Source organism: Telmatherina bonti (assembly GCF_933228915.1).
Source record: "Telmatherina bonti genome assembly, chromosome: 6".
Lineage (NCBI taxonomy): Eukaryota > Metazoa > Chordata > Actinopteri > Atheriniformes > Telmatherinidae > Telmatherina > Telmatherina bonti.
The window spans coordinates 27676113-27701673 of record NC_136624.1 but is presented as its reverse complement, the minus strand read 5'-3'; the positions used below and the strand labels follow the sequence as shown (position 1 = coordinate 27701673).

The following is a 25561-nucleotide window of genomic DNA, read 5'->3' as shown; positions in this document are numbered from 1 at the left end:
TTATTCATTTATTTATTTATTGAATAAAAGTAATCCTGAAATAATAATAATAATAATAATAAAGAGAGAAAACAAAAAATACAAATAGATTATAAATAGATTAGTAATAATGTGAAAGATAGAATTAGGGATAATAAAAAAAAAAACAAAAAAAAAAAAAAAAAAAAAACATATAAATAGACCAAACACCTATTGTCATGTTTTGTTTTGGCTTTTTGTTATCTCATCATCATACATTGTTCTTCCTTCAGTTCCTGAGTTAGATCTAAATTTGGTGAGGGTATTTTTATTTACTTTGGTGGGCACCAACAAGTTGACCACATAAATACATCATCACTTTTATCATTATCATCATCACCATAATTGTCAACATCAACACCATCATGATTGCCATCACTCTTGAGGTACATATATGATAACACATATTCAAATAGACAAAGAAAAACTAAGTCTTAATGAAAAGAGATCATGAAGAGATTTTTTTTTTTTTTTTTAAAAAAAGGAAAAGATGGCAAAAAGAAAAAAAAATGGTGGGGAAGGTGTATGGGGGGACAGGGGGGCAATCAGGCTACTAATAGCCACCACTCTTGTATAAAAAGATAATGGCAGCATTGTCCTACTACGATAGAGTGACAACCTGTACAGGTGTACCTTGCTTCGTGCCTGCTAATTGCTGGGATAGACTCCAGCTTCCCTGCCACTGAACTGGAATAAGTGGTATAGAAAATGAATGAATGAAAGAACAAATGAATGATGCTTTGCCTTTGTCCATGAAGCAGCTCAACAGTGCCTCTTGTGGGTGGAGCATGACAACAGCATGCCAATAAACCCTGTAAATATGTAATAAAGATATTTATAACCCTTAACTGTAGCCAGAACCATAAGTCAATTTTAAATTACAATGTAAAACACGCTGTTTCACAAAAGAGACAACAGCAATGAGAATCTATTAAATCAGTCATTGTAACTTCATTTTAAAGGCACTTTCGCATGTTGTGCTTCATGGGAAAATAAAAAAAACATAGCACATCTCTGTACAAATCACTTTTCCATTAATTAGAATGGCCAGATCAGTCTTAGTCAACATGTGAAAAATATGACAACAAACAAAGACCAGCACCCTTATGATGTTGTAAACAATGATGTTTATAGCAGTAGCACATATTGTTGAGTGTTCAATTTTGCCCTGGATCAACATTTCCTTTTATATCTTGATTTAAATGTAGAGATCAATACATGAAAATTTCATTATTTTCATCTAAAAGTTAAGCTTTAAGTTAGATTTATGTTAAAGCTCCTTAGCAAATGATGTGCCAATGATCAATATTTTAATGAATGTCGCTCTCTTACATTTTTAAACTAAGAATAAAAGGCAACAGTCAAATGAATCAAAATTTAATAATCACTTTGCTTCCAAGCTGTAAGATAAACTCTCCTGCTGGTTAAGCTCTCTACTCAAAGCCAAAATGATTCTTTACATTAGATGCTTTTCTTTGCTAACATCTCCCACATATCAGAAAGTCAGTTTTTACTTCCTTTATATATGATCTGCCTTTATTGTCTGATGTTATCCTTCACAATTATATCCTGGTCTGCTACCTGACAACCATCACTGTGCCTGTTTGCATGCTGAATTGGATTTAACAGTATGATCTGTGCAGCATTCAGGATCATAAACTTTGCACATATTCTTGACAGATTTAAAAGTATACTGTGTAATTTTGGAGTTGCCGCTGGGGGTCAAAGCTCAGCAGCAGAATGCACCCCAAAACAAATGGAGCTTAAACCAAAAGTAAAACCTAACCAAAGCTGAACAAATTTCAGACAATCTTTATGCCCCATTTTATTGAACTAAAACAATGTGTTGTTACTAATTTAGAAATTGCTTCAGGATTTATAAATATGCACAAGAAAATGCAAAGCCATCTCTGCACTGTAAAACAAAGCGCTTATGAGGAGGAAATACAAGACAGGTAGAAGGCTTTTTACATTACGAAGAACTCCATTAAAGCACTGTATCTTCACATAACAAGTGGCTGTTCACTATTATAGTTTAAAAGCCATAGTATAAAACACAGCAGACAAGATGAAAGTCTTTTGGACTTTTTTAAAATTTCACTCGAAAGTTTTAAAGATACACCACACATTTGCAGTTTGCAAACACAACATTCAAACTCACCAAAGCCTTCCTGATCAGCATGTGCTCAGAAAGTATTATATTGGAACCGGTGACAGAGAAAAGTATCAGATCTAATTAATAAAATGTTTAGTTGTTTTTAAGATGTTAATGACATTTTTCAATTAGTTTTAGCTGTTTTTACAATGTTTTCGGCTTAAAGAAGATACCACATTTTCTTGGTTTTATAGACTGCTGACCACTTAGATTATGTTTGTTCACTGTGTCAAAAGGAATGAATGTGGAAAATAAATCATATCTCATGCTCTCAACCTTTAAAGACTGGTAGCACCTTTTGAACAGGAATGGTTTAAACTGTGAATTGCAGTGAAGGCCTTATTTAATACCTCAGCTTCAACATTTTTTTTTTCCTCCATGGTCACTTTCAGGTGTTGTGATAGAGCGATAATGTATTTTGCTTTATGTCCTAGTTGTAATTTTTCTGGGCTTCTGGGGTCTTCCAGATATAATTTAAATTTTACAAAAAGCTTCAAGGCCAAAAATAAAACATCTCTCTGCATTCTATTCCGTCTTTACTTCAGATAGCTGCTGATCATTAATGCCTAACAGCAAATTAACATTTAATGTAGGTAAACCACTGCTTTGATCAATGTAATCCTGTGCAAAAGCTGTGCAAGTAGCCTATTCAACTGACAAATATTATGAGCTTCAGTTCCAGTAAACAATCTTTTTATTTTACCTACTGTGTTACATTTATTAATATTTTCTTTTAATATTTTGAAGAGTTACAACAGTTCAAACATCATATAATACCACAAGAAACAAAGTGAAGACATTTCATTGTAACATTTTTCTTTGTATGATTTCAGCATACTTTCTCAGTTATTTAAAACATTTGCTGAGTCAGTGGTGTGGTTGGCAATAGAATCACTTTATAGGAAATTCTCTTCTAACAAATGATTCATTTAATCAAATAATGTGTTTTTGTTTTTACCTGAACATTTATGTCTTACGAGTTACGACAGAAAATTAGACTCACATTTGAAAATCTAGTGTTATACCATTGGTAATACCGCTTACGGCCACTGGGGGCGCTGAAGGCTTTCTTTTCTATTTGTGGAAACCAAAGAGTCAAGCGGTTCAGCGCTTTCAGGAAGTGTAGAAGTTGAGGTTGAAGAAAGAAAAGGAGAAAGACAAGGACATTTATCAAATTTGTAAGTATCACAGCGCTAGTTTTCATCATGTTCAGCTTTTTGTCATTTTTATCATTGGCTGATAGAAAACGGGCAACGTTAGTTTATTGCTTTCTGTCTTGAAGAGTCTGACAAGTCGCCTTTGCTTTGCTGCTGAACTGTCTTATTAATGAACATTTGCAGCTAAATGGAGTCAACTTTAAGCTTTTTAATCCACAAAATTAAGGACAAGATTTAATCTCTTCTCTGCATAAAGCACAGCTTGCAGATATTAATCTAACTATAAGACTGTTTTTGTTCAGCCTCTAAACTTACACTTTTGGTATTGATTGTGTTTATCTGTGTTGTGTAGTAGAGGGATGTTTTTACTGGTCCCTGAAATTGTGATGATGTGGTAAACATCTCATTAAAACAGCTTCATAAAACTAAACCTTGTTAAACCTCATAAAGTCTGACTTTTTTTTTTTTTTTGTCACAATAATCTTTGCTAGGGAAACTGGCAAATCAGGTTTTATATCTGAATGTTTTGTAGGGTTGCTGCAAACATGTCTTTCCCCATTAGTGGTCCATAGTTAGATTATATATAATACTGTTTAATTTAAACAAACCTAAAACACAAATTTTTATAAGCATTCCTTACACCCAGCAATTATCTATCTATCTATATATGGACAGAAAAAAATGGAAGAAACAGTAGTCAACTACATCTAAAATCTTTTTTCTTTTTTTTTTTTTTTTAATGGAGAAAACAAACAAAAAGATCTACAAAAAGGCTCAATCCTGCAACCCGGATGTGTTGCTTGCTATTCCTGCAACTTAAAAAAAATTTTCATGGGTGATTTTTTTTGCCTCAAAGAATCTAAGCAGTCAAAAGCAGGAAGAGGTGCAATAAAGTAATAGTCCATTTAGCCAACTGCTTATTTCAAAGCAGTGTCAAGGTGCTGTAAGGTTACTAATAAGGATTTCCATTGATAATATAATGCACCAGTTGGCTTTTATTAAAATGAATAATTAATCAAACAAATTGAGTTTAGCACACTTCTATAAGCAATTTATAAAATGGCACTATTGTAGTTTAGTACCACATCTCCTTAAAGACAGCAAACGCACATAAAATACAGAAAATTCTTGCAGCAGAACAGATTTTTTGTACTTCTGAATGTGAGAAACTCCCTACTCAATGTGACTTACAATTCAACAACTTACAGTATGGTGCTCACGAAGCCTTTTTCTTTTTTCATTTTCAATGGAAAAAAAACTGGGTTTTTTTCTTTTATATAGCTGCAGCTGTGTAATATTTCTGCTGTATATTTCAGAAAGTTCCAATCAGAGCCACACCGTACAACTACTTTGACATTTTAGTCTGCTCTTTATAAAAGAATTTATGAAGTGTTCATTTTAAAACATATGCAACTCTCGTAACATACTTTTTTTTTGTCTTTCATTAGATGATGACTGAACCCAGAATATCCTCAATTGATGGGAAGTTGGCTCAAGAATTTGCTGTTCCCTCCCATGTTGAGGAAGTTAAAGAGAAGATGGCTGCTTTTGCTAAATGTCACGCAGAAGCCGGTCGCAAGGTGGTTCTCATCACATCAGGAGGCACCAAAGTTCCCCTGGAGTCCCGTACCGTTCGCTTTCTCGACAACTTCAGCAGTGGCAGACGAGGAGCTTCCTCTGCAGAATACTTCATAGACTCCGGCTACGCTGTGATTTTCCTGCACAGGCATCGATCTCTGTACCCCTACACACGGATGTTTTTAACTGTGAACATGCTAGACGCCCTGCAGTTTAGGGGTGGAGAAGGAGCCTCTGATAACATTGGTGAAGTGGTGGTCGACCAGCAGATGCTTCCCAACATTGCCAAAGTGCTGAAGCGATATCACGAAGTGAAAGATGGAAATTTTCTTCTTCCCATCGAATTTAACACTCTGTCAGAGTATCTGCATTTACTCAAAGCGGCAGCACAGGCACTGAACACCATAGGTACATATCAATGATCTCTTGTATTATTATTTTACATATTATATGTTATCACTAACAGAGAAAAAAAATCCTTTCATTTAGCATGTTCAACACCAGATTTTAAATGTCTATACTCCACTTAGGCTCAAAGGCCATGTTTTACTTGGCTGCAGCAGTGTCTGATTTCTACATACCGGCGTCAGAGATGCCTGAACACAAAATCCAGTCCTCTGACGGACCTCTCCAAGTGAGTAAAAAAATGGTTGCTCTTACAGTATTGTTTTCAGCCATGGTGATGGGATAGTAAAACACTGTTAAGTCTAAAATTTTCATTCAAGCTTAAGTAGTTTAAGAACAATTTTTGTGCAATATGTCAGGCCCTTTTGGGATAATATCATTCTTATATAGTTATATCCTAATGTTAGTAACAGCTGCTGAGTGAAATGCTATGTCATTTTGTCAATAGTCATGTCTTCCTCACAATCATTAACCTCCACAACCCCCTTCTCTTTTACAAGCATGAGAAGATGCTTTAACTCGAGTATGACTGTGGCTACCAAGCTAGCAGGCATGTAAATGGAAAGCCTGTGTGGGTTGTACACAGGCTAAAAACCTATAATTTCTCATTATGGTTCTATTTGTGTACATGGCTAACATGTGGACATGACACAAAAATAGGCATCTTAAACATCAAATTAATCACAAAGAGGAATAAATGTCAAGAACAGTAAAGAAAGAATCATGGGTGGAAAACACAGAAAGCAGGTCTAGAAGTGATCTCACTCCAACAAAAAGCAGATCTTTGTCCACTTTGACTTCAGTCTTTTGTGCAGCGGAGCAGAGACCAACACCTCAGATTGTTCCACGTTTCTCATTCTGCCCCCAAGTGGTAGCAACACGCTAGGACTTGTAGACTGCAAATGTTGCACAGCTTGAATCCAAACCACATGGGCAGTTTCTGGACAAATCTGAAGCTTGTTGAAATAACAGCTTATTTTAGAGCAGGTTTATAGTCCAGATACAAATGTGGGCTGGACAGTAAAGCTTCCTTTTTCTTATTTAGTAAAGCAGATGAGTCAACATTTCAGATATTTGCAGCTAAGAAAAAAGCCTATTGATGCACATCTACAGAAAGTTCAACTATTTCCTGAGCAACTGAGTCAATCTTCTTGTGGGACGCATGCCACAGAGTTACAGTGTGAACACTAGAAGGACATTAGGCTACTTTCTACCCTCTAAGATGTAAAAGGTCTTGCGTGGATGCAGTCATGGATTACAGAACTTAGTGCAGTAATTGTAGTTTACATTCAGCATATTTACATCATTTAAGTGTGTAATTGTTAAAACAGAGCCTGTGTATACCTATAGTTGTGACATTTTATACACCACAAATGAACTTTAATCATTCTTTTTCTCCTCTTCAGCTTAGCATGAAGATGGTCCCCAAAATACTCTCCCCACTTGTGAAAGAGTGGGCACCCCAAGCATTTGTCATATCCTTCAAACTAGAGACAGATGCAGCCATCTTGCTTGACAAGGCTCGACGGGCTCTGGACACTTACAGACATCAAGCAGTCGTGGCCAACGTACTGGACTCTAGACGCGGTTATGTGGTGGTGGTGACCCCTAAAACTCAGGCTGAGCTGATACTCACTGAGGAGGATGTAAAGAATGATGTGGAGATTGAGGAGAGGATCGTGAGCAACCTGACATCAGCACATAGCACGTTCATAACTCAACAAGTAGGTTGACAGACACAAGATGCTAGAAGTCGTCGTGTCAGCGCTCTTACATGATCCTGTGCTTAAATGCTTAATTTCAGACTTGTCAGTTTTGCTGAAATATTTCTGTATCTTCAGTTGGCTTGTATGATTGCATATGCTGTTTAACAACTGTAAACAAATGTCTCCTAACAATGAGATACAAGTTGGCACAATTTAAAATGTTTATTTACATTTTCATAAAACTGCTGCTGTACTACTGCTTTACTGCAACTATCACCAAAAATAAACATGTAAGAATATGTAAGAAGCGTTTTTTCGTTTTTTTTTTCTTCCAGTCCCACTGCTACATGAAGCAGCATATGGTGGACCAGCCGCTGGTTACTTAAGTTTGGTGCTCTTCTTGACACCAGATCGGATACCAGATGCCTCTCCGCTGTATCTTGTCTCTTCTCGACGAACTTCTCGGACCTGGTTGATACGAACAACAGTTTCAGTACTCATCAGAGGAATGTGCGACAGACCAGCGCACGTGGTTGCTTCAAACTAATAAGCTTACAAAGACTCATCATAGGCTTCAGGATGCACTTCAACAACATACTAAACCTGGTTTTATCAGAATGTGGAAAACAGACCTGGCCCTTTCTGCGGATTTTAGCCCGTCTGAACTTCTCTCTGTGCTTGACTCTGGGATTACGGTCAATTTTCTTCCTCTTTGGCGTCAGCCCCTTGTTCTTCGACATCTGTGAAGTTTTCAGACACAGAATTAAAATCACATAGTTCAACATATGACAACTTTTGTTTAAAGGTGGAGAATGTAAGATTTTCAATATTTTTTAAAAAAATTAACTAAAAAAACATGTTTTTTTTAAACATGTAGGTTCCAGTCTGTCCATATTTGATGTGTTATTAAATTACAAGTTTAATTAATGACAAAGACCCTTCTTAAATGTTTGCCTACCAGTACCAAAAAAAAAAAAAAGTACTTTGTCATTTGTCATAAAACTTGTAATTTAATAACGCATGACATATGAACAGACTGGAACCTACATGTTCAAAAAACTTTCTAATTATGATTGTAGTTATTTTATTAGTTAATTTATTTAGAAAATATTGAAAATCTTACATATTCCACCTTTAAATACAAAAAAATACAAATAAATAACACGTAAAAAAAAATTGCATAAATGAAACTTAAGCTTTTAGTGCTACTCGTGGTGTTTATGCTCCCTCTAGTGGTACAAGGTGAAGTTTTCCCATATCAATCAATTTACAGATTAAGCTGAGCGCAAGATAAATATCTTTATATTATCAAATGAAAACTATATTTATTTTTATGTGGTTCATCTTTAATCTGAAGGTCAATCAAATCATTGCTACAGTTATCTGTTTACAAGTTTGTTTGTTTTTTAAGATTATTTTACGTTACACTTTTAATAGACAAAATCACATTTAATTGAAATACCTGATGTTAATACCTTTTTTTAAAAAATGAGAAAAATTGACAAAAGAGCCCACATGATTTTTTTTTTTCACCTGAAGTGTACTGTATAATTCATTTTAATGAGATTTTTCTTCTTAGATGCTAAAAAAATACAATATTTGCTGTTTTTTTTTTTTAGTTTTTTGGGCACAACTTTCTCCCAATATGACTGGTTGCTTTTTCTCCAAAGGTTTAATAATGTGTGAGGTGAGAAGTATTGCTGAAAGAAAATCTTATTTTTAAATAATTAAAATAAATAAACTGCTTGGCGTAAGTAGGTAGTTTCATGCAGCAGTGATGTGACATCACACTAACAATACAACAACTAAATCTGTATTGTATAAATGTGATTCTGACAACCTTATTTAAAATAAAAACTCTTCAAATCGGAGTGTAAAAATGTAAAATTCGAACCCTTCTGTTGTGGGAATGTTTCATTTAATCCTGTTTGTAAAATGTAAGCTTGTGTGAAACTATCCATGCAGCCCAACAAGGAAAGTTTACAGCTGTCTGCGCTTTAAGTTACACTAAGAGCAACAATCACATTTCATGTAAAGCTTCATCTCCAGGTAAGCTGATCATTAACACCAAACACATTTTTGATTGCCAGACTGTTTTGTGAGACTTGTTGCGACTGTACCTGGTAAGTTATTCCTCTCTTAGCATCTGGATCCTCCTCCTCTTCCTCACCATCACTGTTCTCCTGCAGCCTACATTCAATATAAAATTAATTAGATGCTCATTTTGTTTTAATCAGAGCCACAAAAAGAAGATTGAAATCGTGCTTACTCTTCTGGGTTGTTGCTCTTTCTCTTTGATTTCAGCCGTTCCTCCATTTCTCTGTAGAAATGTAAAGCTGCTTCCTCATCCATGTCCGACTCAGAGTCCTCCTCAGCCTCAGGTGGATTTTCTCCAGGAACCTGCGTCCCAATGTGCACTTGTTAGATTCAGATTTAGTTGAAACTTCAGCAACAGCTTTGTGTGTGTGTCTTCATGTAAAACAACAAAAACCCACCTTTTCCTTTTTACTGGATGTTTTGGTCTTGCGCTCTGCTGGCCTGCTGCTGGTTTGATCCTTCTCATCACCAGCTAGTAGTAAGCGAAACTGTGGCGCAAGTCGAGCATCTACTGCGGCAAGTTCATTGATGAGCTTCAGTGAGTGAGAGAGGATTGTTTAGCGACTAATCTGTCAGGAGATATTCCCATGTATCCCGTGATGCTTGTATCATGATGTTACAACATGTATAGCTCCAACTGTTACACATTTCTCTTTCCAGACGATCAAAATTGCATTTATTCACCGTTTATCATCTTTTGCACATGTGAATCATGCAATGATTCTCCTGCATTAATGGCTTTTTTCCCCACCTCAGCTGACAATCTACGGTCCAGTCATCTCACAGGTTTTAAGTCTTAAGCTCTAAACGTTTGCAAAAGTGTGTGGACTTACATTTCTGTATGTGAGCAGTCGTTCAATCACAGGGTGGTTGTGAGCAGGAATTCGTTTTGCTTTCAGCACCAAGTAGAAGCTGATATTTGTGCAGTAACTACAGCAGAAGAAAACTGTTAGTCATTGAACAAACAAAGCCATTACTTTGTCTTTTGTGGTCACAAATTCATCTCAACTTACTTTAGGTAAAGTTGCTGTTTCGTCTTGATATAGTCAGCACCCTTTAAAAAACAAGATAAAAACAGTTGAAGTTTGTGCATATTCAACTTACAACACAGCAAAACACACCTTGGCAGTGTCCAATGTCAATACTATTCCCAACATGATGTCCTTTATAGTGGTCACGCCATTTTCTGAGGGTGTACGAAAGTTTGGCCACACTTTCCCTCTGGATTTAGTTGGAAAGTGTATCCAAACTTTTGACTGGTAGTGTAGCTGTGTGTACAAACCTTTCCTGCAGGGATTTTTCCATCTTGGATCATTTGTATAAGTGGCTGCAGCTCATCTTTCAGTTCAGCGAGCTGCATGTCACGCAGAAACAGATGATTGACATACAGTTAAAGCCATGCTGCCATTATCCAAAAACAACACAACTATAAAGCTTGTTTAGGATGTTTGTCTTACTTTTGCCTTGAAATCCTGAATAAGTTCAAGCAGCTCAGGTGATTCCTTTTTTAAAAGCTTAATTTTTTCCTTCTGGGACATTTGATCCAGGTCTTTCACAATCTTCTCCTGCTTGTCGGCAGTTTTGATTTCATCCTTTTCCTCCACAGCAAATTCCTTCATTCAGGGAGCCACACAAGATAAAAGTCATTAAAAAGTAAAACATGACAGAATAAAACGTTTAGGCACTGTTGATAAATACCTGAAAAAGGATTAAATCATAGTCCTCTTCGCTTAGGTTTGCAGCTAAACGTTTTTGGATGGTTTTGGCCTCCTCTTCTTCCTCTTTCTCCTCAGCTTCCATCTCTTCTTGAGATTTCCCTTCTGTTATCATCCAAAATGTTTAAGTGTTGTAGCAAACAGGAAATAGATTATCACAAACTGCCTCATTCATACAGCAGGAAGTCAAATATGCTTACTAGTGGCCGCATAATCCGAGTCGTAGTACATCTTCCTCTTGATGCCCCATGCCATTTCATTAGGAAGATCTGAGGACAGAAACAGGGTTACAGGTATACAGGTGAGCTCAACAGTGTTATATGCTTAAAAAGATTTTTTTTTTTTTTTTTTTTTTAACCTTCATCCTTTTTTTCTTCTAGATCACTCTCCATATCTGTCCCCTCTTCCTCATTCTCTCCTCCTTCCTCCTCTTCTGACTCTGAATCATCAAGGGCCATAACTTCCTCCTGCAAAAATTCAGGGGAGTTTGAGTTTGATGAAACATCAAGCCATAAGTAAAAAACCATAAGTAAAATCCAAACAAGCACATAAGCGGACACCTCATCATCCAGTTCCTCCTCATCACTCTCCATCTGAACTCCACGGGCGAGAAGTTTCTGAAGAACCCCAGAAGAAAATGTTACAGAACATAACAGCAACAGGCACTTATTAACCACACAGGCTGTAATGACGTGAACTTACAGCAATTTTCTCATCATGAAATGCATCGATTTTGTCTTTTGTGTACTCAGATGACTTCTGTAAAAGAACATGAAAAGGCAATGTTGTAAATCATAACATGACATACATCAGCGTAACATCAAGGTGAGATGTTAGAACAAACTGGTCTTCCTCAATGTTCAATTCAACAGTGAGAGGTAATCAAATATCCAATCCTTTGGTCTGTAAGATGTGATACACAGCTCGGCCAAAAAATTGCGTCCACCAAAAATTAGGTCTCACACACACAAATATTGTGTTGGGCCACCTCTAGCTTTGACTAAGGTATGCATTTGTTTTGGCATGGTTTCAATAAGTTTCTGTGTCATAATATTTATTTCCATTCAGTAATACATTCATTTCTCTAATGGTTATTGTTATATTGGATTTCTTTGTGAGTCAGTGCACTGTGAAAAGCTTCCTCCAGCACATCCCAAAGACTGTCAGTCTGGACTCTGTGAAAATGATATCTCATGCACCCCTTTTTCACAATTTAGGCTTGATAAGTCCTGGAATCTTAAATCATCTTAAAGAGCACCACGTATTTTTTCTTTTCCTTGAATTAGATCATGTGCAGTCACGTGATCTGGTTTGAAGCGTCTTCCAGAGGAAAAGAAGAAAACAGCCTAGTAGTTGATAAGGCTTAGTTCTCATACAGCTGTGGAATATGATGCACTTGACAGGGGGAAAAACTACGTTTATCCTCACTATAGATTGACTTTGATCAACCTTCTTTAGTTTTAGGTGGGTTTTTTTTCTTTTTCTTTTTTTTGTGCAGTGTTTTTTTTTTTTTAACCTTCTTTAGACATTATGGATTATCCTGCTGTGCTAAGCCTCATACTGTCCATAAACCAATGTGGACAAAAACTGTCCAAAACAAACGTGATCACACACAAAACAATGTTTGTTACCTTATCAGGGACCGGCATGTCCTGGTATGCCATAGGGTCATCTTCATGATATTGCTCTTTTTTTCTTGGTATCCGGATTTTCTTAGCCCTGCACACCAAAACACACGTTTGTTCCACAACTCTATTGCATTCATGGGCTTTATATAAGTGAACTCTTATTTCTCTAACTTAATTTGTACTTCGTAAACATTTAATCAGCTGAGTGTTGATGATCCCTGTGTCAATATAAATGTAGCTGAGCGAAAGTTAATACAAAATTAACAGATACTGCGGCGAAACTCACCGTTTTGCTCGGACCATGATGGCAGTAAGGCAGCTTAGTAAAGCAGAGAAGGAGAAACTTCACCAACAAAAAGCTTTGAGTTATTAGATGTAGCAAATGTTAGATTAAGATCTAGTGATGGACACGAATCCAACACTGGCCGACATGTGCGTCCGTGATTTTTTCTTCGTTGATGTCAAGGCAGTCCAGTAGGGAAAGTAAAAGCGCATACCGCCACCTGCAGGATGGGAGAATTAATTATTGTGCCCTATTGTCTTCCCACTAATATTTTTGCAGTGTTGGTTTGTCTGTCTGTCTGCAACATAACTACTAAAGCTAAGGACGAATTTAATAGACTTTTCAGGAAATCTCAGATATGCAGTACGAAATGAGTGGTTAGATTTTGAGTGTTATCCGAATTAGCAAATAGATCCTTTTTTTTTTTTTTTTAAGTTACTTTGGGAGGGATAATTTTGCCATTAGAGCATCTAAAAAAAAAACCTAAACAAAAGAATACCCCCAATGTTTGCAAAAATAAATAAGAATGAAAAAAATATTATGGCATGGAGGACAGACTCTAGTACATTATTCATTCTCTATACTTCGGTTGAAATGTCTTTCGTGATTCTTCAGTTATTGAATGGGTTTAATGTACATGATAAAGAAAATGACAGCAATGACTGTTTTTTCAGTCGTATAATTTATTTAACAGCAAACGTATGTTTACACATAAAAACAATTTGGTAAACAAGCAAATAAGCAGAAATAATTTGTTTAAGATTCTGTAAAATTGATATTCCCAGTCTTAGAAAATTGTGAAAATGCTGCATTAGGGTTTGACAACTACTAGTTATTTGAGAATTGCCTACTTTCTTGTTAGCATGAATTCTTTTGCATAAATATGACTACACAATATTGCTTCTCATACTTTTCACTGTTTACCAACCATTTAGCCCCATGCTCTTCAAAAAGTACCGCTCTGGCCTTTAGTTTATCACTTCCATGAAATAGAAAACACACACACACACACACACACACACACACACACACACACAAAAAAAAGATAATTTTGTGTCACAGTGATACAATGAGGAGCTTTTGCCACTTTTGATTCATGGCAATTCTCTTTTTGTTTCTCTTTTGTTTCTTGTTTGTCTGCTTCTACAAAGCATGCCTTTTAAAGCCCCCGTCCCAAGGATTTTTGGTTTTTAACATTTCAGACACAATTTTAAGAAAATCCTGAGGATATTTTTCCTCATTTGCTGCAACCGTGCTGTCTTCCTCCATAGTGATATTGACTGACTTATACCTCGAGCAAAGGTTTTATTTATATATTATTTCCTTTTTGCAACATACATCAGAGATATTAACATCACACCCACATTATTTATACTGAGCAGCATTAATATTCATATTTTAAAATCATATTTCAACATTTTCCATGAATAATTTTGTCACATTCTGCATGGTTTTAGTGTCTACACGTCTATGAGTTATATTTTGAAACTGCTGATATCTACGACAGTCCTTCCTCATCGACATGTTTATTCCAGCTTTCCTTCCCTCTTCGCTGGTGACCTGCCAAAGTCTATAAAAGCATAGCTGGAGCTGCGAGGTCTTTCTCTGGGCATAAACGATGTTGGAGTTCTGTACAATGAAGATTTTATGTCGTCATTCCTCTTCTTCAGGAGGGATAAAGTTGGTGTCAGATGTTCCGACTCAAGCTGCAGACACAACAGAATGGTAATTGCATGAATGTTTTGAAGTAATGACATTTATTGTTACAACCTTGACTTGTTAGTCAAACTTAACTGAAAAATGATAAGTAAGGTTGTCAGGTTCACAAAGTCATCACATAGATGAATTGTCTATTTCAAAATGTTATTGTTTATTATTTATTATTGGAATCTTCTTGGACTAATTCAAGTTACTAAAGTTTCTTCATTTGAAACAGTTTGACAGAAGAGGAATATTTGGTTTAACTTCTGACTTATTGAGCGGGGACATAAAACATAGAGTCACACGAAGATTCAGCTTCATTTTCTAAGATAACCAAGTCAAACGGAGTGATTGAAAGGAAATGATTGTACTACTATCCAATGAACACTTTTTCTTCTCTTTGTATAATTTTGAATAAAGATTTTTACTTATTTTTCTCATTTTCTACTCATATGATGCAGATAATTTCAACTTTACTTCTCTAATTTTGAGATCCCTGAGATCCCTGCATGAGATATAAATCTATTGGTTCATTCAATGAGTGATTTGAGGAAGGCAAAAGAGGGAAACTGTCATCTCTCTTTGCTTTTTTGCACCATGTGTATTTTTTATGGTAAAGTTGTAAATGACAAACATGAGCAACATAATTTTACAACAAAAATAGATGATGTACAAGTTTAAGATGTCATAAGCATAATGATCTTCATAGTTCAATATATTCAACTTAAACCCCAATACTTGTAATCTAAAGAACAAGTGTGAAAGGTAAATTCTTCCTCATAAGCACTTACATTTGCTTGGAACCTTGGCACTGGGACTCCTCTCTCATTGTGATTCATGTCCATGTTACATCCACTCAGGTCCATCATGGACTGGGTTCGGTCTGACATTGTATACCTGGGTTCTGGCCTGATAAGGCTCGGCGTCCCTTTACGAATCCTCTTCATGATGTCACTCAGAGAGCTGAAGCTCTCATTTTGTACTCTTAAGATTACAGGCTTCTGGGGAAAGGAGAAATACATCTCAGACACTTCTGCAGCCTGCAGTGCTTTGACATCAAACATCAGTTACTTACTCTAGAAGATGGCGAGATGTCCACATTGAAGTTTTTTTCCACTTTTGCTCTATATTCCCAAACTGGCTCCCTCCTTGAGTGCAGAGTTGTGTGTGTTGGTTCTGGTGTTTGCTGTCTGAGTCTTGTTGTAGTTTTTTCATGCATATTAGTACCTTTGTCTAAAGACAGCTGCCTGTGAATGTCTTTATTAATTGTGCATTCCAGCCTGCAAGACAAAAATGTTTTAATTATCCACGCAACAATTAAAAAAATGTGTTTTTGTTGTTTTGCTTTTACCTTTTCTTTCTCTCTTGGTTTTCAGTGAACAGCTCTGTGCTATGGAAATACACAAAGTTACAATAAAAAATTTTTTTCCAGAAAACATAAACTGGAAAAGTGCCAGTGCTCTTAACTAGTCAGTGTGATGACCTACTGGTAAGTCAGTGATTTGTCTCCCACTGTGGCTGTCACTGGAGATGCATTTTCCCATTTCCTATCAGTTTTAAAAAGACCACATTACAATAACTAATACAAATTTTTTTTAACATGTTTATGCAAAATAAATAATTAAATTAAATTAAATTAAATTAAATTAAATTAAATTAAATTAAATTAAATTAAATTAAATTAAATTAAATTAAATTAAATTAAATATCAACTGGTTATATTTTTGGTGAATGGAATTTATGTTTTTCTGCCTCTTCAAGGACGCAGTAAGATTTAGAAAATGATCACATTAAAATGATCAATGTACACTACCTTCTTTTGTCGCCAAAATGGTGACTCTTGTACGTTAATCTGTCCATAATAGCTCTCTCTGTATTGTTATTTTGCTGAAGCTCTTCCTCAGCTGAAGTTTCCTTATGTTGATCCAGAGGACTGCCGGGGAGGTGGGAGTCTCTCTGAAAAACACCCATTGATTCCCAGTCCAGGAGGATATCCGTAGGTGGTGATGGAGGGCTGGTGATCTGAGGATCAACAAAGGACTGCTTTTGAAGCCTGAGATATGAAAAGTCTTTAAGCTGATAGGGTACGCTAGCAGGAGTAGGGACTTTGACTCTCCGTGTGTCAGAGGCTGGGACCGAAGAAGCAAAAAGGATCCTGAACTCCCTGTCAAACATTTTAACAGCTGATCCTCTCAGAACAGTGATCAGCTGCCGGTGCAGGTGGGCGTCTGTCCATGTGAGGCTGTAAAACACAACAGTGGCTTGTTAGTTCACTCTCAGGTGTGTGAGACAAGCTGAAGGGGGATGCCTGTTTACCTGTAGTTTCCGTGGATCACTGTTTCTAAATCCACCAGGATGAAATTGTCTTTCATCTCCCCAACCATCATTTTTCCACTTCTTGAGCAAAATATTTTCCCTCCGAGAATTCGAACTCTCATATTCTGTCAGGAAAAACAAGGTAGAGTCACATCAAGTGGGCTATTTACCTGAGGCTTTATGTGAAAGTTTAATAGAAGGTTTATGAGATGTAAAGTAATAGAAAAAAAACCCACGGACTGCTGAAATTTTAAAGATGAACAAGTCATAGTCTTAGTGGTCTTCATGGTCTTACATTTTCCATCTTCCTAATTAGACACTAACCGTAGTATTAATGGATGTTCTTAGTTTGCACGTTCTTAATCATAGATCAAATGACAACATAAAATACAATTGATCCACATCTGTGAAATAATTATTAAATATAATTTCATTTCGTTTTTATCACCTCTTAGTAGTTTCCTCCCATGAACTACAAGAAGCATTCTGGAAAACTACATTGAACCTCAAGGAAGAAACTTGATGCAACAAATACGAATGCTTTTGTGATCCTTGAAACTACAGAAAGAAAAACTATGATGACAAAAACAAAAGTGAATGTTTATAGATGTTCGGCATGAAAATGACTGATTCTGAGTCATGACTTGGCCTGCATGTCTGCATCGCCGCTTAAGAGCTGAATTACTGCTACAGCAGGGATCAGAGGGTGCAGTATATGTTACAAAAAAGTGAGTTTCTTAGACATATGGGCAATGCAAGGAAAAAGTCTGATTACAGGCAAAGCGGGTTTATATATATGGCACATTTCATGTACACTTCAATGTGCTTTACATAAAACATTAAAAGCATCACAGATGGTGTAAAGAAAGCATGAGAGACAGCAACAAATAGCAAAAATCACAATAAAATCATAAATGAAAATGATTAAAGCGAGACAAGTCAAAAGAAAGAAGAATAGACTAGAATAGAATAGAAATATGTATGAGACTGTAAGTTTCGGCACCAGCAATGTACTGTGATTAGTTGAAAAATTCAGCATTAATTTCATTTTGTGGAAACATCATAAGAGCCATAACTGCGTGTATGAAAATATATCCAAATAGCATGTTTAATTTAGACACATTCCCAACATGTGTGTCATTGTAGCCATGGCAACCAATAATTACCAAGAAAATACCTGTGTATATCCCGTGACGTCTCTGAACTCTTAAGATTTAAAATGTCAATTTTCTTTTTCAAAAAATTGTTTTATTGTCAACTTCAGACAGTATTTTCATCATTCCAAAGGAAACGCAGATAATGGAGAATGCTGTTCATCCGGTTTATCAGCGTTTAGTCAAATCCACATTTCACATTCCAAGCATGAGTACGGCAAAGGAGAGAGATACTCTTGCAGTTTATGGCATGTGTTACTAAAAGCCATGTATGGAGCTTTTAATTAATCTGAATCTTTTTTCTCTTATTGAATCTGTCATATCCATGTTTACATGTTGCTTACAGTACATGTTAACTCACCGGATGCCTCAGCCTGTTGAGGGTGAAATTCTCCTGAACGGACCTTTGGTTCAGGATGATGTAGACTGGAACATTACGGGAGGCAGCATTATGTAAATCACCAATGATTGCATTGTCTGTCAGCCTGTCTGTCGCGATGGCAATTACCTGCACAACAAACAGTGTTAGAAAACAAAACCTTTCATCTCTCTTTAGATTTCTTAAATATTAGTTCTGGAAGAAACCAATAACCTATTCTGATGCTTGATATTTAAAACTACAAAGGAGAAGCTATCTATTTTAAAATGATCATAATCATATTGGTCTTTTTGAGGTTAAAATGTACTGATTTGAAATAATGCAGGTTGCATTTTATGGGGTATTTTTCAGTTCTTGTAAAATTAGGGGACTTTTTTTTCATAACTTACCATAAAAACAATGCTCAAAATGTTCATACTTGACTACCTATATTGGAATTATGTGAATATATGCATTTATAAAAAGATAGTGTCACTTTGGAAAACACTTATAATTTCATTTTACACATCTTTCTGAAGATTTTAACACAGAGATTTACCATATCAAACAGTTCAAAACCTGAGATTACTTTCCAAACACATTCAAATTAAAATTTCTTACTGTTTGTCTATTTAAGTTATCATAATACTGGTTCCAGTTCACCTGTGATGTGCCTGTATAAGTAGATTTCCCTCTGAGACATCATGGTGTCACAGTAATATATGTACTTTTCAGGTTATGCATGAAAATATAATCAGTTTCATATATGCATACTTGTCTGGCCTCTTGCAAGTGTCGTCGTATGACCTCTCTGATATGCGGCTCTCCCTCATTTGGAGGATTGGCATGGACCGAAACGCTTGCCTGCAGCAGCCTGAGGGGTTTCTCAGGCCAGCCCAGATCCAGATCCGGGGCTGGTACGTCTGAGTGGTGAGGGAAGTAAGTAGAACAGAAATCCTCCTTCTCTGAGCTGTTTTCCACACCATTATTCTCTTCTACTGGCAGTGGGTTAAAATGATATTGCTGAGTCCAGCTGGAGATCTGACTGACCTCCTCAGGAGCTAAGAAGCAGCCAGAGTGTTCTGGGCCGATGCAGCTATAGAAAGCCTCGGGTCCCGCACTCAGGAGTCTCTCCACTGCTTCACGCTCCTTCTCACAGTAGAGGAACTCAGGTGAGGACACATCCACCGGGAAGAAAACAACATTCTCATCCAGACTTTGTCTTTGGGAATTTGACATGATGACAGTCTTGTATGTGTCTGATTCTAACACCGATTCTCAGACTTCCCACAGTTAACAGCAGTTGTGCCACATCGAGGCCATCTCTAGCAGATTATTGTCACACTTCGGCTCATCCCACTGGCAACAAATCAGGCTATTTCCATACTGTAAAGAGCTGTCCAAAGTACATCAGATATCTTGCCGTTGCTGAAAGTCTTGATAGTGTCTCGTCGGTCCTTACTGATAAAAGCTTGACTTCATTTTATTGTCTCCAGCATTTTTCCCCACAGATATCACATTAATAATGATAATGAAAAGCTCCAAGAAGTCCAAGTGATCAGTTTTGCAGCTTATAAGAAACTCTTCCAAATGGCAGTGATACTCACTTACTGTGCAGTGTTTGTCTTTCAGCTTCAAGTGCTGCTCATGAGTTTTCAGGAGCTGTGGTTCGTCATCTGTCTCCTCCCCTTGTATGAGAGTCACCACACTCCAGTGACTCTTCCACTCCTTGTTACTGTCATTGTTCTGAGATTCCAGATATTCAGCACAGCTGAAAGATCACGGCACTATGCATGTACTCTGTCATCGCCGCAATCCATCTGCTCTCCTGTTCACAGCAGTGTTTAGAGTAAAGCTCAGGCTCGTTTGCTAAAGTTGCAGTCCCTACACCCCTACAGGTGAAACTATATTACAAGCTCACATTTGCCTCACAGCTTTTGGACTGGTCCAGCCTGACAGGTAGGTTTAAGAGTGACGTGAAATACTATTCTGATGCTTATCAGTTCAGGTTTCTTTTTTATTTCTTTGGAAGTCCTTGTAGGAAATTATTGTGCCCTCACAAATGTTACTGAACTGGCAGATTGCCATCTGTTATTTTCAGTGTTTTCCTGTTTAACCCTGCCCCCTCCTTTTTAAAAAATGAATCATTATTTTTTATTGGTCTGTAGAAGAGTACGTGATTGCTTAATAATGTCTACTGAAATGGCTAATTGTATAAGCATACCATCATCAGCCTTGTATAAACTAAAATAGCTGTTAAATAGGAGTCCACTATGATTACTAAAGGGTTCATTCTGCAGACGAAAGCGTGAGGTTGCATGAACAAGCTAAACAGCTAATGCCAGAAATTATTAGGAGATTAAATGACAAAGAAAAGGCACATCTTGGAACCTCAGTGTTGTGTCAGGGGATCACATCTGCTCTGTGTTACACGTGAAGAGCTGAATGTAAAACCAGACAGAGTTTACACAGATGTGACACTTCACAAAAGCGGAATGCTCCTCAGTAATGCTGACGTGTGACAACAATAAATGCATTTGTTCAAGCTGTCTGAACTTAACAAAATGTTCACAAAGGCAGTTAAGCACAGGTTGTGTATTTATTAGCAAATGCTTCACTGTCAGAATCCTGCAGGTGGATCTCACTGCGTTAATGCTTAGAAATTTTAATTGTCATATGTGACAGATCCTGTCAAAGTGAAATGTCATAAAAACTGACTGAATTTCTCACACGCCAGAATTAGTTTTTTCTCACGTTTTTCTTTCTCAGTGACCTCATTTCCTCATGTAACTGTGAGACTATAGACACCAGGTTTCCATCTTGCTCTTCTTTTTTCTTCTCACTGCTTTTTGCGCAGGTGGACGTACAACGCTCCGCTAACAAGAAGGAGTGGGACACACAGCCACGCCAGGATGAAACAGAAGCCAAACCGCCCTTTGCTCAGCTCTCTGGGGCTTAAGATTTCTTCTCTGTGGAAGGTAAAGATGAGACAAGCAGCAAAGTCTGTGAAACCTGCAAGAGGAAAATAAAAAAGTTTAGACTTTAGAAATATCAAAACAATGTTCATGTTACAGATATACAGTAGACATGAACATAAATCCCTGAATCTCATTTTTTTATTAAGTGTTTACATCCAGATGAAGGGAATATTATAGAAAACAACCGTGACTGCCTGGTAATTAAAGATAATTATACATGTTGAAAATCATCTTGCTTCAATAGCATCCTTCCTTGTGATGCTTTACCTGGCTTTCATCGTCAACTTTACTCGAAAGAAAGGTTCATTTTTTACTTTTTTGAGTCAAAGAGCATAATCATTTAAGGACAAACATGTAACCCCATGATTATTTCCACTGTAAGTCAATATTTCAAGCTGTAACTCTGTCAATATTTGGTTCATTAATAACAAGTATGTGGTTTTTAATGAGAATGGATAGTTTAAAAAAAGGCTGGTTACTGTAGTCCGAAGCAAATGTCCAAGAAGTCTCGCATGAATGTGCTAAACAAAATAGCTCTGTCGCAAATAGATGCTGAGAAAAAGCTTATTTTTGTGCCTACTCAGTGTTGATAGTGTTATTTTCTCCAGGTATTGGTCATAATCAGAAAAATATCAGATGACCAAAAAAAAAAACAGTGGCATAAGTTTAACAACAGGGAAATACAAAAAAGTGTTTAAGTTTAGATTTTTCTTCCAAGCAATAAAAAACTTAATCAAGAGTAAAACTATCAAATCTTGTTATGTTGTGCTTTTCACTGTGTTTAAATGTAAAAACCTTTAGCTAACCAGCAAAGCCCTGGCAGAGCCCAGTCAAGTAGAAGAGGCTCCCGCTGGACAAGGTGAAGAGCTGAGCCAGAAAAACCAGGAAAGAGATGGAGGAGAAGACCACGGAGAGGATCATTAGCGCCTGAACTGACTGGAGCCAGTCTATGAGGAAAAGAAACGCTGCATGACTCAAAACTTCCTTGATTTACATAATATCAGATAAATGATCAGTATGAAGAGAGAAACATGATGCTTTGATAATTTACCGCTTTCAGTGGTAGCAGCAAACAACCAGGTTTTGGTCGCATTATCGTAGAAGCAGTTGTACCAGAGGTCGGTGATTTCCGAATCTGTCCATATCCACCAGGACTGCAAGAAGAAAGGAAGAAAAGAAACAAAAACAATAATGAGACAAATGAGTGATCACTGATTGCTTCACAGACAGCTCATCAAAATGGGACATGACATAAAACCACAACTATGCTGCTGTGCAGCAGTTTTGTGGCACACTGCAGTGTTATCTAATCTGCATCAAGTCCAGTGGCGTCGCCGGCCGGGTTTTCTGGAGCTTTAGCCCCGGATGTTTTGCGTTTAGCCCTGGTAGCCAAAACCTTAGGAAGCGCAGAACTGTCACCCTAATAAAAAAAAAAAAAGGTTTGGGCCTTATCACGTTATAAAGTGATATGTTTTTTGTAAAAACGTGAAACATATCACGTATCTGAAAACGTGAACTTGGTCATTTTTGACTTTCAATGAAGAAATTGTGTGCGGGGTGGATAGGAGATCACAAATGGCTCATTTACAGGACTTGATAGAGTTTTTCTTCATACTTGGGTTGAGACATTGTGAAATTTTGGTGCTTTGGAACACTTTGGATGACATTGTATTACGTATGCGTACTTTAAGGACAGTTTTAAAAGGCATGGGTCTGTACAAAAGGAAGAATGAGTCCGGGTCCGATCCCCATGACGTGGCACAATTTCTGATTGAAACTTGAGCGGCACAAGAAACGCTATGAATACAAACTACATCATCTTAGCTGCATTCAAGTGCCATCCATCTATCCATCCCTCTTCTTCCACTTATCCAAGGTTGGGTTGCAGGGGCAGCAGTCTAAGCAAGGAAGCCCAGACTTCCCTCTCCCCAGCCACATTTGCCAACTCTGCAGGGGGGTCCCAAGGTGTTCCCAGGCCAACCGAGAGATATAATACCTCCAGCTTTCAAGTGGTTTTACGTTTTTAAAATAACACCTATTACGTTATAACATGATATGTTTCATGTTTTTACAATAAATCATCACGTTATAACGTAATAAGGCCCAAACCTTTTTTTTTTTTTTAATGAGAAAAAGCTCTACGCTTCCGTAAAAACCAGTCACTGTACATAGATGCTCCTAAACTAAGCAGCCAGCCACTCCACCAACCTGCTCAGTGGCTCCGCTCCATTTTTTCTCTTCAGCTGCAGGCTTGCATGCTCGCACGCTCACACACATGTTTCTCAATTCAGGGTCTGCATTCTTTCAAGTGTGGACAACGTGGGCTTAGCAGATGTGAATTTATATACATATAAATATATATATATTCCAAAGGACAGAAACATGCAATGCTTGTTCTGGAGGGGTTGAGGAGGGAAGGACAAAAGGCAGTTGAGTTTGACAGACGTATCACCATCAATCGTTTAGAACGGGCCGGTTAAAATGAATGGATGGTGTTTTTTCAGTTTTGTCTGCTCCACAGGTAACTAAATATTTTTATTTTTGTGTTAGAATATTTGTTTCATTTGCTGCAGGCGGCGTGTGATGGGAATTTTAGATAATATGCTAAAATGTGGTCCTGAAAAACATCTCATACCCTGCCTTTAAGAACAATAAAACCAAAAAAGAATCAGAAAAATGTTTTATAATTTCAGGAGTCAGATTACAGACTAAACAGGGCTATAAATGAAGTCATAGCACTTTAATCCCTTTTTTTCTGCATCTTTTGAAATGTCCAGCAGGTTTCAGTGGCCTGCAACACTAGACTCTGTCTGCATGTCATGTATGGCTGCATCTGCACCGACAATCTCTGCACAAACCAAAGCACAAGCATGCCACATAGAAGAGGGGGGGTCACTGTAGCCTCTGCCCAGTCTCTGAGGGGCACATCAAACCATCAGCCTGTTGCCTCTTCAAATAAACAGCAAGCAGTGATCTAACAACTTTAAAAATTTGAGTACAACCTTTTTTTTTTCAAATACAAAGGTTTCTGTTGCAAACAAGGCTATGTAGGTTTGAAAAACCATACTTTAATACTCATATCACTATGTTTTCCTCTAAGCCCATCACCATTTCCTTAGTGAAAAGAGTGAAAATAAATTACAAAAACTCTTAGTTGCTGTCATTTTAAACCAAGTCTATATCTAGTCCAATAATAACGAGTCCAGTTACCAAGGATATGGAAATAAACACAGATGGTAAACTATTATTATTTTTTATCAGGCAGAGGAAGTCATAATATTGAGCAAGAGTTGCCAGTTTCAGATCACTAAACAGATTAGAATGACTAAGTGCCCCCCCTCCTTTTTTAAAAAAAAAAAAATCTATTTATTCATTTTTCATTTTTCAAATGCTATAAGAGTGTTGTTTAAGTTCATTTCAAAGAAAGACTGATTGGGGGTTTCACATATTTTTAATCACTGTTATGTTCTACATTCATTTGTATATTTTAACTATTTTTTCAGCATCAAAGTTTACAAGGGTTAAGCCTCTTTCTCATTTACTCTGAGCTAGTTAAAAGTGATAGTTTAAAAAAAAAAAAAAACTATCACTAAAAGTGATATGTTTTTTAACATGGAAAAAAAGACAGACAATAATAGAGTTTGTCAAAGTATACAATATACATTTTAAAAACTTATTCAAAGTGTCTAAATGTATGAAATGATCAAAATAAGTTTTTTCGAAGTTCAGCTGAACCTCATTGAGACACTCAGCAGCAACATGAAGCTATTCTGATCAGTAATATGGTGCTACCATTCATTCAGTTGTTCATTTCCATGCACAAACAACCATAAGCATCATGATAAACTTTAAGGTAAAGAGATGCACAGAGTCCAAAATTCTCAGAACTGCAGGAAAAGCATGTATAAACACGACTGTACTGTGAGGATCAGTCTCATCCCTTTGGAGTTTGTTTTACAGACAACGGTGGCATATATAGAAATTTGGTCTTAACATTCATTTGCCATGCATCACATGCAGTTATTTGTAAAGCAACGGGACGTCTAGGACATTTAGAGGTAAGTCTATCTAAAATAAAACTTGAATGAATGGGAGCTTAAAGTTAGTTGTTGAACCAAAAACAGCTACACACGTAAGAATTTGTATCATTGTTGGGTGTATCATCTCCTACAGCTTAACTTTTTATTTATTACTGATGTTCCAGGCTCATTGTTGAGCCTGTCATAAGATGCTGAAATACAAAAATTTGCTCTATTTCATCAACATTCCCACAACCTAACCTGCCCAATAAGCGTTATCCAGAAACACTCAA

General features: G+C 36.8%; 4 protein-coding genes across 4 annotated transcripts; 1 reads left to right on the top strand and 3 right to left on the bottom strand.

Moving 5' to 3' along the window:
* The first annotated feature begins 3284 nt into the window (after window positions 1-3284).
* On the top strand, window positions 3285-7429 carry ppcs (phosphopantothenoylcysteine synthetase). The gene is made up of 5 exons (XM_079242319.1): window positions 3285-3351; window positions 4779-5316; window positions 5439-5542; window positions 6720-7037; window positions 7355-7429. Exons 2-5 carry the CDS (start codon window positions 4779-4781, stop codon window positions 7403-7405), a joined length of 1011 nt encoding a protein of 336 aa, XP_079098445.1. The 5' UTR covers window positions 3285-3351; the 3' UTR covers window positions 7406-7429.
* On the bottom strand, window positions 7163-12895 carry utp3 (UTP3 small subunit processome component). The gene is made up of 16 exons (XM_079242318.1): window positions 12746-12895; window positions 12463-12550; window positions 11534-11590; window positions 11392-11448; window positions 11190-11298; window positions 11032-11100; window positions 10815-10936; window positions 10574-10729; window positions 10399-10470; window positions 10130-10170; window positions 9950-10046; window positions 9515-9649; window positions 9289-9419; window positions 9140-9209; window positions 7652-7759; window positions 7163-7487 (listed from the first exon to the last, which is right to left on the bottom strand). The coding sequence occupies exons 1-16, from the start codon at window positions 12760-12762 to the stop codon at window positions 7398-7400; spliced, it is 1419 nt and encodes a 472-aa protein (XP_079098444.1). The 5' UTR covers window positions 12763-12895; the 3' UTR covers window positions 7163-7397.
* Window positions 12896-14268: 1373 nt separating this feature from the next.
* On the bottom strand, window positions 14269-19510 carry fam83e (family with sequence similarity 83 member E; the record flags this gene model as incomplete). The annotated part of the gene is made up of 7 exons (XM_079242069.1): window positions 14269-14448; window positions 15235-15491; window positions 15671-15723; window positions 16257-16685; window positions 16760-16884; window positions 18275-18421; window positions 19046-19510. The coding sequence occupies 7 exons, from the start codon at window positions 19508-19510 to the stop codon at window positions 14269-14271; spliced, it is 1656 nt and encodes a 551-aa protein (XP_079098195.1).
* A 1600-nt stretch (window positions 19511-21110) lies between these two features.
* On the bottom strand, window positions 21111-23526 carry LOC306757103 (epithelial membrane protein 3-like; the record flags this gene model as incomplete). Its single annotated transcript, XM_079242068.1, has 4 exons — window positions 21111-21283; window positions 22056-22196; window positions 22301-22403; window positions 23458-23526. 4 exons carry the CDS (start codon window positions 23524-23526, stop codon window positions 21111-21113), a joined length of 486 nt encoding a protein of 161 aa, XP_079098194.1.
* Window positions 23527-25561: the final 2035 nt, after the last annotated feature.